General features: G+C 46.5%; 1 protein-coding gene across 2 annotated transcripts in view; it reads right to left on the bottom strand.

The window, feature by feature from the left end:
* Nucleotides 1-8,679, bottom strand: part of efna1b (ephrin-A1b) — a 15,105-nt gene extending 6,426 nt beyond the window's left edge. Inside the window, exon 1 of one of the 2 annotated variants that reach the window (XM_061258679.1) lies at nt 8,420-8,679. In XM_061258679.1, the coding sequence (XP_061114663.1) occupies nt 8,420-8,517 (98 nt within the window). In that variant the 5' untranslated portion in view covers nt 8,518-8,679. Of the gene's footprint in view, nt 1-8,035; nt 8,151-8,419 lie in introns of those variants that run through there. The other variant, XM_061258687.1, reaches the window with a different exon arrangement.
* Nucleotides 8,680-12,500: the final 3,821 nt, after the last annotated feature.

Genomic DNA, 12,500 nt, shown 5'->3' with positions numbered 1-12,500 from the left:
ACAGGCCCGGGGCCCGGGGCCCGCGCCCACGAGGCCTCAGCGAGCCATCTGCGCTGGGGCCCCCACAGGGCCCCTGTAAACCTGCCCCAGCCCGGGGCAGAGACGCACATCTGCGCTGGGGCCCCGAGACGCCCGGAGCCTGGCCTCCGTCTGGCAGCCGCGGCGCCGGCAGAACGGCCCGCGCAGTGCACGGCCGCTGCCGGGACCAGATGAGATATGGGACGGAGATCTGTGCCTCCTCCAAGCCACAGACCAGCACAATCTGGAGAGCAAGATTAATAAGAGGCTTAAAGCCAGCCTGTGTGTGTGTGTGTGTGTGCATGTGGAGTGTAAGTGTACACGCGTGTTTGCGAGCATTCGTGTGTGTTTGTGCATGCATGCGTGAATGACCCTGAGGTGTTAAAAGCAGATGGGTGAGAGGGCCCTTTGGTTTGCTATGTTGCCACTGGTGTGTGTGTGTGTGTGTGTGTGTGTGTGTGTTGGGGAGGGTGTGATGGTTTTGGTGGTCTCTGTCTGTGGGGGAGGGATTTGGTTCAGGGTGAGGCAGATCAGACAGATAGGGGACATGACTGAGGTGTGACTAATTACACATGATTATTGGGTGTATTGTAAATGTCTCCATTTTGTTATAAAGGCCTTTAAAGTCATGAGTCTCTAATTTCTCCTTTTCTTTGCTTCACCCCCCCCCCCCCCCCACACCTGCACTCTGCCCCTTCTGTCTTCAGCCAGGGTCTGTGTGTTCTCTCTCTCTCTCTCTCTCTCTCTCTCCCTGTGGAATGTTCGGAACTGTCAAGGAGGTCGCAGGGGTCAAAGGGCAGGGTCATTATTCGCACAAACTCCTACTGAGTCAGCATGAGAGCCTTCACAAGACATGCACACTGCAACACATTGCTATACAACACTAACTCTCTCTCTCTCTCACACACACACACACACACACCCCAAGTCAGCGTTATTTGTGCTGAAACAGATGCATCCTGAAGTTGACGCAGCGTACAGCTCATCCCAGGGCTCAGTATGTGGATCTGGGCACATGTCCTCTCACTGGGCACAACAGGTTTATGGCCTTTTTCCTCACAGTGTGAACAAGTCATAAAAACCTGCCACCGTCCTCCTCACGACCTTTACGCACGCGCACGCACTCACACATATGCACATGCACACGCACACAGTCTCTCTCACACACACTCACGCATGCACGCACGCACACATATGCGCACGCACACAGTCTCTTTCACGCACGCTCACACACGCATGCGCATGCACACACACACAGTTTCTGCCACGCACGCTCACACAGACATGCACGCACACGCACACGCACACACACACACACACAGCTGCTTGGAGTATTACGATTTCTAGCACTGCCATCACTGCTCTGCAATTGCTTCAGAAACTTCAGATGTTAATGAACAATTCTTTAGCTGCAGGAGAGGGCCTTTATTAGTGCCACGGCTGAACACGCTGGAATGCTGGTCACCTAATCTCCTGGTCCAAAGTGGGATTACAGCATAGAGCCACTGCTTCGTTCTGCCCCATTCACCAGCACCAGACCCTGTCTAATACGGGCTTAGAGTCACTGAGGACGGGTGAGAGGCACACGGAGCGAGAGAGCCACCTTTAATTGTTTTGAAATTGCAAGTTACTACAATCACTGGAACGAAAAAAAGGATTTTGCATTGAAATGTGTGATACTCAAACCCAAAAAGACTAGGCACGGGCTGGTTAGCACATAAAAGCCTGTTGGAATTAAACTGCCTTTTTAGCCTTTGAGGTTGCATTCAAAATCTCAATACAGCTGTTCCTGTCTCATAGAAGGTAATTCTATGCAATTCAATATCTTCTCTCCAACCATCTATCTCTGTCAATTCTTCCTTCCCTCTATCTGTCCATCTTTTATCTCTCAATGAATCTCTACTCCTGGTCCCTCCCCTCCCTCTTTCTCCCTTTCAGTCGGGAAGTTAACATAATATACCAGGCCTCTTCATTCTCTGTGAAATTTGTAAAACAATCTGTCTCTTTCTTTCAGTCGCTCCTTTTCTCTCTCTCTGCCCCTTTCATTCTCTGTCCCTAACCTCTCCTCCTACTTTAACCCTTTCCCTCCCCCTGTTACTTCTACAGGGACGGCGAATGCCAACTGGCATGCTGACTGACACTTTAAAATGCTGTCCATACCAACTCCACAGAAATATTCACCGAAATACATTTTCTCCAAAGAGGAAATAAAAGCCATCGCCATTAGAAAAAGAACAGTAGATATAAAGTACATAAATTCAACAACTTCTCCATAGGGGGGCACTAGAGAGGTGTAAAAATATAGCCTAGCATGTGGAACAAACTGTGGGAACAAGAACTAAATCACAAGATTTCACTCACTGTTCAAAATCAAAACCATAACAGGTCATATTTACACAATAGCTGTCACGCTCACACAATACACAATGTTCACACAACACGCACTTTCATTCACACACTGATGCTGCGGTGTAGACTCCACCAAACCAGTCACAATACAACCATCATATCCGGGCTAAGTCACACACAATAATGACAGGAAAACCAGCAACCAATCCTTACAGTAATAACTAAAACAATAATAATTACAGAGGCTGGGAGACTCCTTGATCCTCGCTGGAACAGTGGAAAATACTTGGGAAATCTTTCTTAAAGAAAACAAGGGGGGGACTACAATGAAGGGGGACTGTGAGAAAGTGTGAAGTTGGCAGAGAGAGAGAGAGAGAGGAGGAAGTCTGGAGCAGAGATAAGGAAGAGAGAGGAAGAGCTGAGAGAGAGAGAGAGAGAGAGAGAGAGAGAGAGGGAGAGTTAGGAGAGGCAGAGCTGAGAGAGAGAGGAAGAGTTGAGAGAGAGAGGGGAAGAGCTGTCAGAGAGAGAGAGTTCAGAGAGGCAGAGCTGAGAGAGAGAGGAAGAGTTGAGAGAGAGAGAGAGAGAGAGAGAGAGAGAGAGGGGAAGAGCTGTCAGAGAGAGAGAGAGAGAGAGGGGTATGAGGGTTTGATGGGGTAACAATTTAAAAAAGATGAAAACAGATGAGATGGGGAATTAAACAGATAGGACAAGGGTGAAGACTAGATCAGGGATGCACAGCCAAGTTCCTATTTACCCTCAGACACTCACACACATTCAGAGCTGAGGCATTTACCAGAACGATGAAGTAGGAATACACCTCTGCAACAGAGGTGGTGTGTGTGTGTGTGTGTGTGTATATGTGAGACCATGCAGGGGAAGGGTGTGTGTTTTTGCGTGAGCTGTGTGTTTGTGTGAAGGGCAGGGTTTATTGTATTGACAGGATACGCATTTTCCCGGGAAAACACAGGGTGAGGAAATACTCTCGTCCAGTCAAGGAAGACAGCGAGCGCCCACACACACACACACACACACACACACACACACACACACACACACACACATACACACACACACACACACACACACACACACACACACACACACACACATACACACACACACACACACATACACACACACACATACACACACACAGACACACACAGACACACACAGACACACACAGACACACACAGCATACAGACACACAGACACACACACAGACACACACACACACACACACACAGACACACACACACACACACACACAGACTTCTATAGTGGCTTTGTACTTTGTGGAAATGTCATAATTTGCTTGCTTTCTATTTTCAAATGCATTTACCATCCATTAACACAGACAAACGAATCACTGTAGGATTATGATGGGGGAGGTGATATTTAGTGAGCAATCTTAACCAACCAGATTTATGCTCTCTATCATTATGGTTATCCTTATTACTAGGGAAACCAATGCTTTTCTAGGACTGGTGTGTATAAAAAAAAAAACCCAACATAATGGTGATTATTGTGTCTATAGGTCACCAGAGAAGATTACGATTAATCTGTAATCTCTGAGCGTTTTCTCAGATTCGGTTCGCTAGGAAGAGATTACAGGACACCAGGATAAGGGGGGTGGGGGATGGGCTGGAGACAGAAGCACACAGACAGGAGAACGTGGCCCAGCTAAGGGTGCTGAACCTGGGGGAGAAACCAGGAAAAGAGTACACAGAAAAATAAAAAGAAGGAATGAGGAAATTAGGGAACAGTTAAAAACTGGGAACAGATCAGAGGAGAGGTGGAAGGAGAGATGGAGATTAAACAGAGTAATGTGCAAAATCTCTGCCTCCTTGTTAATCTCCAGCTCTACCCCAAGCCCGACTCTCCCCACCCTCTGGCTCTGGCTCTGGCTCTGGCTCTCTCTCTCTCTCTCCCTCTCCCTCTCCCTCTCTCTCTCTCTCTCTCCTTCTCTCCTCTCTCTCTCCTCTCTCTCTCTCTCTCTCTCTCTTCTCTCTCGTCTCTCTCTATCTCTCTCTCTCTCTCTCTCTCTCTCTCTCTCTCTCTCACAGTGCCGTATGTGCTCAGACAGGCTCTGCTACCTCTACCCTTTAACTTTTAAACTACGCAAACAAAGAAGAAAAGCAGCCCAAAACAGAGGAGGAAAAGGGGAGAAAAAGAAGGAACGAGGGGAGAAGACCCTCTGAGTAAGGGGAGCCAGTGAGAGAGGGAGAGAGGGGGAAGCAGAGGGTCCTGGGTATATGAAGTGATTAATGATTCATTAGCGCCAGAATCAATGAAAGCTACAAAAGATAGCCAGATTTTTAGAGCCGGAAAGAAAACACAGGAAGCTCGAATGTCGTAAGAGGGTTCACAGAAGAAAACATTTGATTATGTGCTGCACAGAGATGTATTTGGAAGACAGAAAATGAAAGAAAGGGCCGACTTGAGCAAATAGAAAGGGAAAGATAGACCACTGAACTTTGTGCCAAATCTGCCCAGGAGTTTATACTCCAAGCCTGGGAGCGGGGCCCTGGGGGGAGGGGGTGGAGAGAGGAAGAGACAGGTACAGAACGACCGACTCCCGCTCCATACAGAGAGAGAGTGTGGGAGTGAGGGAGAGACAGGGTGGGTGTGTGTGTGTGTGTATCTGTGTGTGTGAAGACGGGGTGTGTGTGTGTGTTAGTGTGGGTGAGAGAGTGTGTATGTGTGTGCGCGCGCGCGCGTGTGTGTGTGTAAGAGTCGCTCAGACAAACTGACCGAGTCAAGTATTTCAACACACTGGGTTATGCAGAACAATGCTCGCTCATCAATCACTGGCAGGAGTCACACACTATAAGCGATTGCGCAAGAGCGCGTCAAAGCATGTGAGTGTGAGTGGAAGATGTATCAGTGCCGGGTAATACCAGCTCCGGTAAGCCCACTCCCTGCACCGATGCCGATATGGAGGCCGTGCTTACACTGGAAACTTTCCAGTCAAACAGCTTCAGGGGCAGCTAAATGATTAAGCTGTTAATAACACTGACACAGGCACAACTCACTCACGGTGACACACACACACACACACACACTCTCACCCACAAGCAGAGGCATGCAGCACACACAAAAACAAGATGAACACGCTGTCAAAAAAAGCACCCTTCAAACTGAGGGGGAAGGACAGACAGACAGAGCAACTGACATCCATCGAAATGGTGCCAACTTCCTTCAGGGCTAGTGGTAATGACTGACTAATTTATGAGAGTGAGGTAAACAAGGGCTCGTCCCGTGACACACAGACACACAGACACACACGTGTAAGCCCCAGCAACACCGAAGACAAAACAAGGCTGATGATCTACTTATACACGATGGCACCAACTTGGCAATCTCATTTACGATTTAACTACAGGCCTACATGTCACAACAAACTGTGTGTGCGTGCGGGTCCGTGGGTAAGCATATTGTGTGGCAGCTAGGGCCATCAATCTTTACTTAATTGACTGAAATCAGATCGGCTGAATAAATTAGATGGGCCACGGCTTTCTAATTTCTTCAATGGTTGATTGATAGTTGACTCGTGCTGGGATATGAAAGGAAAAGAGGTGGAACTGCTGAAAAGATGCAGAACGGAAAATTATTGGAATATATCATTTTTTTCAGGCAACTAACGAATGAGAATTGTAACGCTGAAATGAAACAAAAAAGTAGGAAACCCTGCATCCACTGTGGATTGAGGCATGATTAAGTGATTGTTCAGAGATGCATAAGTCTTATTGCCCAGGGACATAACTTCCCCTACGCGCTGAGAGGACTCAGCTGGGGCTTGCTGGAGACGGGAGAGAGGGCCGGGTGTGTGAGAGCACGTCTTCATCGCACTCAGACAGGCTGTGAGAGCCATCGCCAAGACGCGCCTGCCCCTACTTGTGCACGGGCGAGAGGGCAGACCACAGAAAGTAAGAGTGCCGCCTCCTAAAGCCAGCTACTCTGGGTGAAAATTACATAATTCACCAACAATAACAGGCACCTACTGCTAAAAGGCGAGATATGTCTTTCCCAACAGCTTGTGCCCCAGCAATATCGCACTCTGCTTCGGTTTCAAACGGTGTGTCCGTTTTCTCGTCGGGTTCAAGCTAGCGATGTCAGCTTTTTTCAGGGTGCATGCATGCTATACATGCAGGCCTCGCCTCTGCTGTCTGTCTGTACAATGCACAGACCAGCTGTACTATCTGATACTGTGTGTGTGTGTGTGTGTGTGTCTGTATCTGCGCCTGTGTGTGTGTGTTTCTAAATTTAGCAAAAGAATGAGGGATTTGGGTCATGATTTGTATTGTTTTTGTTATGCAATGAAAGTTGCACACCGAATTTACTGACAGGCTGATTATAACAAACAGGCACACGATTTTACCTTGTACCTGACTGTTTTTGTCTTGTTTTTCTCACTGAGTCGCACTCTTCCCAACACAACTCCAGCTCTCACGTTTCCACCTTTTTATCTGCCATTCCCTCGGTCTCGTTCGACCTAAAAACTCCGGGAGTCTGATTTCTCTCCCCGTCACTCTCACTTTCTCCACTTCTTTTTTAGCATGACCTAAAAAGCGGGGTTCAGATTTCCTCGTCTATAGTCCTCCTCCGCTATTCTCTTCTTTTCTTCGTTTTATCACCTGAAATATGGGAGGTCATGTTTCTGCCTGCTTTTGCTGCGCTACAGTAGCAGTGATCTCGGAGGACTCAATGAATCCTGGAGATGTGTATATTAAGGTGGACTAATAACGTTGTGGTTATACAGTATAGTAAAGCTCCAGCACTGATTCACATCCTGCAGTTCAGACCCGGACTCCTTAAAAAAATCCCACTCACTTCTTCCCCCACACAGCACTGTCCTGTTAGCTACATTTGGTAGCCAGCTTGTGTAAAACTCTGACAGGCTATCATAAATTCTCAGAAAAACCAGCACACAAATGAGAGTGGAGGTTGGGGTGCGTATATTGTCTGACCTTGGACAGAGTGGTGTTACACATGCTGACTCTGCCCAAATGTTTAAACTGCTGCTCTTGCCACCCAAGATTCTGTAAAAGAACATTTTTTTCTTTCTTTGGGTCCACGGTAAAATGCCAAGAAATCGCACCGCGCTGTGCCTACTCACTCTTCCTAGTCATTTGTATCGATCCTGGCAAAAGGTCGTATTTCACTCTGACTTCACAATCAAGGGTATAAAAAACAGAATTACAAAAGCAACAGGAAACGTGAACTAGTGAGTAGCCAGCACCACACTCACAAACCCAACCACACACACACACACACACACACACACACTATTCTACCTCTTACCTGTGAGAGGCGTCTTTGACTGCAGTTAGAATTCAATTTAACATTCTAACCCAAGCCAATTGAGACTCCCAGTAGGAATTGACAGAGCAGACTTATTTACTGCATACGCATACTAATCGAGTCCGCTCATGTCTGTCTATTTATTGCCCGTGAGTGGCTGTCTCGATATATTCTACGCGTATCTATATATAGTGTGTTTTCCGTCTTGTCTATCTGTCTGAGCATGTATTGCACAGACACTCCACGCTGGTCACAGTGTAAATTTCATTCATAACGTCAGGACAGATTCGGTGCACTAACATTATGAATGTCCCAAACGTTGAATAAAATGTAACAGGACAGGGAAGCGAAGAACGGGACGCACCATTGACCAACCTGGCTATGCATCATGACGCGTACAGAGCCAATAGCTAGACGGTAAACTTCACCAGTGGGGTGCAACAGCTTAGAGTTTGCAGCGTGCCTTGATTAAGTGACAGCAATGCACAAAGTGATCAGCGAAAAGGTACTTTAAAACTTCATGAAAGCACGAGCCGCGGGGCAGCTGCTTATACATGCAGTCCATACCATCCAAAGCTTGCAAAACAGATACGATACATGGACGGAATGCAAATGAAACTTGAGAACACGTGACACATATTAGCAAGCAGTTAATGTTTTTGCATTGAATTTACTGCATAGAGAAATTGCGTAAAGTAATGAAAACCTGAAACATGGGATTGTTTCATGCAATATGCGGAGTACTTACTTGGGATTTGTGCTATTCCAGAATACGTAATGCCTCTCCGCGGACACGAACCAAGCGCCAACACTCACTGCTATGCACATCAACCAGACCAATTCCATTGTAGATTTGTGCGCAAAAAGCCAACTTGCACTGAAAGCGAAGATGTTTGTGATATAAGTCTATTCACGAGTTGAACAAAAAAAGTTGAAAAAAAAGAAAAAATGCGTTCCGATAATGTATAATTGATTTGAGGAAAATAATCCTAGATGTTTTTAGCAATTGTTTCTGTCCTGAATGTCTAATGAGAAACTGCGTTGCCAGTTTTGTTGAACGCTTACTATATAACCACGCCCTTCTGGGCTGACAAGCCAATGACCGAAGAGGAAATCCGAAACTGTAGCCTCCTGGAAAAAATAAGCAATAGGTCAGCGCCCCTCTGCAGTTATAGCCAATCACGACAAATATGTGGAAAACTTACCGCGCCTCTTTTGGAATATATGAATGAATTAAAGCGTGGTTTGTTATTGATGTTCTGATTTGTGACATGTTGCGCGTAAATTCCTGTCAACAATGATCAAATACCGTATCTTGGCTGAGGAAGTAATCTTTCTTACACAAAACACACCACTCACGCTTACCACATCAGCCTCATTATTATCGTAAACTTGTTTTAACAGTATGGCTACACACCATTCACAAATTACAACTGATCGGAATACTTACCTCTTCTTGGCCTGACTGTTCGAGGAAAAGCGTAACGTTTAATTGTTACTATTGTCATGTAGCCTATTTGGTTCTTCTTGCAACTCACCGGCATGATATCAAAGCACACACGTTATGATATCACACAAACACACATAATCGGTTATAGAAGGGAACAAATAACTATTTGTATATCTACATTCCACACTCAAAACACTATGTCATCCATGGATGGTTCTAACCAATCCGTTTCTCCTTTCTGTGAAACATTATAATTATATACCATTTCATTTTGTTTCTTGTTTGGACATTGATGTGTTAATGTGAGAATACTTACAGAGGGCCCAAGCATAGTGGGGGACTTGAACCCACAAGTCAGAAATCCAGGTTCAGAAACTAAAAGCCCTCTCACTTATTAGCACAAAGAAACGAAAAGCCCTCCAATCTTATTAGCACAATTCTTCATCCAGAAGGTAGAACTAATGGGTGAAATCAGCTGGGTGATTCCTGGGTGGAAGAAACACATGCTATGTCTCTTATTTCCTACCCCTGGACTTCCCACCTCTGCCAAAATGCATGCTTCTGCTTAAGGGCTGGCATTGCTACAGCTCAGCTTAGAACAGTGAGGACCAGATCGACCCCTGAGTTAGATACCAAGATCTCTTGAGTAGCCTACAGCCATTTACATAAATACATGATTAAATAGAACAGCAGATAACTACGGAATACATTATTGATTTGTATCAATGTATTTAACAATTCATCAACATATTATAAATTATTTTGTTAGAAGCTGCCATTATAAATCAACTTGGCTAACTAAAATACATTTATCTACTTTACAACTGGGCACAAAAAAATATTTTAAAATCAGACCATACTTTTTTTTTTAGCATGCAATACTTCTAGTGTAGATGTAATAATTCATATAATTAATTATTTTGTTTTTAATACATTCCATGTATTTGTATGTACAGGTATTTTTCTAGATGTTGGCCACGCAGACACAGTGGACAGACACAGTGTCTCCTGTATGTGTTGATCCTGACACACTAAATTGCCTCACCGGTGCAATTATGGGGCTTAATTAGCCCACAGCACCTGGAGACTGCTGAGCGGGGAGACAGGTACAGACCCAGCAGGGCTGCGGCTCCCCCAGGATGGAGCGGTCACCTCTGGCACGCAGCTCGGCCTGCTGGGAAGAGGTGGAGGACGAGCAAGGAGTGTGTCTGCTCCCTGTCCCCCCTGGGCTGGGGCAGGCACGGACACGCCCGTCTGCCCGGCCTGTGGTCTCCCCATCCTCCTCCTCCTCCTCCTCCTCCTCGTCCACGGGCCAGAGAGAGATCAGCGGATAGGATCAGGAGGTGTTTTTCCCCGGGTTCTGGAGCAGTGCTTCGTGGCTGGTGGAGCAGCGGTGTTGGATGAGGGTCGGGGCTCGTTGGCTGGGGTTCCTGGTGGTTCCTGGTGCTGTGCCCTGCAGTTGTGTATGATTCGCAAAACCTTCTACCAGGGTATTATTCCAGCTGGGCTCTAAAGTTTAGGACACTATTTTACAAATGTGCCTTTCTCTCATTTTATTACTTGAGTTCTCTCTCGCTCTGTCTCTCTCTTCTCTCCTGTTGCTCGTTACGAAACGTGTTTCAGTGTTTCAATAGCACGTGTTAACATTGTTGTTCAACACAAGCAACAACTTTACACCATAACAGCAGTTATGTAACAATAACAACAAAAACAACACAGGTTATACTTTGCCTTTCTCTCTCTTTCCTTATCTCCTCCTTTCCTTATCTCTCTGTCTCCCATCCATAAAGCACACTGTTGAACCGATGAACAGAAGCCATTCGCAGCCCGGCAGCTCAGCAACATGGAACATTCACACATTCACCAATTACCATTCTGGCCTTCCTGCAGCAGAGAGGTCAATGGGATCTGGTATGACCTTCACAATGCTGATAATCAGGTAGCACTTTTCATAATGGCCCACAAGTCCCTAATGAGTCAGACTGTGAACAGAATTGTCCAGAAATCATCCAACTAGTTTCCTCTGCTGATATTGAATACACCTCCCCTCCCCCCACCCAGGACGCGTGCAAGCCCACAATCCAGTTTGGGGCCTGTAACGCTTCTCCCCAGCAGCCAGCGAGAGCTAGCCCCGCTGGGCTTCACAGCAGAAGAGCAGGGGGAAGAGCAGGAACTAGCACTAGCTATCTCGATGCCTCCAGCACATTGATTAATTGTAAGTTTAACGATCTGTGAGTGTGATCCACCACTGATTACAATGATCATTACACTCAATGATTCTCCTTGGCAGAAAGAAAACAGAAATAAGAGCGTAACCAGGAAGAATTATAATCCAGTCCTTGTTTGTGTCAATGCAATAAATCACGATTATCAACAGAAGATGATGATGAAACAGTGTTCATCATAAGAAGCAAAAATTTTCTGTTCTCAAGACATTAATTTCTAGCACTTCTGCTGGTGTTACGAAACTTGTTTCAGTGCTTCCATAGCTTTTGTTACATTGTTGTTCAACACATGCAACAACCTACAGCAATTATGTAACAATAGTATTGACAACAGCAATGGCAACAAAAACAACACAAGTAACACTTAGTTTCTCTCCCCGCTCTCTTGCTCTCTCGCTCTTCTCTCGCCGCAGTTTCTGCTTGTGTTCTCTCCCCCACTACAGATGTTCCTCGAGCTCCTTGCCTTGTGCACCTGTGTGTAATTACATGGCTGTAATTATTATTCCTGCTAATTGCATGTAATTGACATGGGAGCTCCAAGATTCCAGCAGGGCGACGAAGAGCCACTCTGGCCCCACTGGAGCAGGGCGAGCGACAGAGCAAGGAGAGAGAGAGAGAGAGAGAGAGACAGAGAGAGAGAGAGAGAGAGAGAGAGAGAGACAGAGAGAGAGAGAGACAGAGAGAGAGAGAGACAGAGAGAGAGGGAGAGAGAGAGAGAGGGAGAGAGAGAAGGAGGGAGAGAGAGAGAGACAGAGAGAGAGGGAGAGAGGGAGAGAGAGAAGGAGGGAGAGAGAGAGACAGAGAGAGAGGGAGAGAGAGAAGGAGTGAGAGAGAGAGAAGGAGGGGAGAGAGAGAGGGAGAGACCAGAGAGAGAGAGAGACAGAGAGAGAGAGAGACAGAGAGAGAGGGAGAGAGAGAGAGAGGGAGAGAGAGAGGAGGGAGAGAGAGAGAGACAGAGAGAGAGGGAGAGAGGGAGAGAGAGAAGGAGGGAGAGAGAGAGACAGAGAGAGAGGGAGAGAGAGAAGGAGGGAGAGAGAGAGAAGGAGGGAGAGAGAGAGGGAGAGAGGGAGAGGGAGGGAGAGAGAGAGACAGAGAGAGAGGGAGAGAGAGAGAGACAGAGAGAGAGGGAGAGAGAGAAGGATGCAGAGAGAGAG

The sequence above is a fragment of the Conger conger genome, chromosome 1, assembly GCF_963514075.1.
Source record: "Conger conger chromosome 1, fConCon1.1, whole genome shotgun sequence".
Classification (NCBI taxonomy): Eukaryota; Metazoa; Chordata; class Actinopteri; order Anguilliformes; family Congridae; genus Conger; species Conger conger.
The sequence above is the reverse complement of the archived record's forward strand: the minus strand, read 5'-3'. Positions and strand labels throughout refer to the sequence as shown.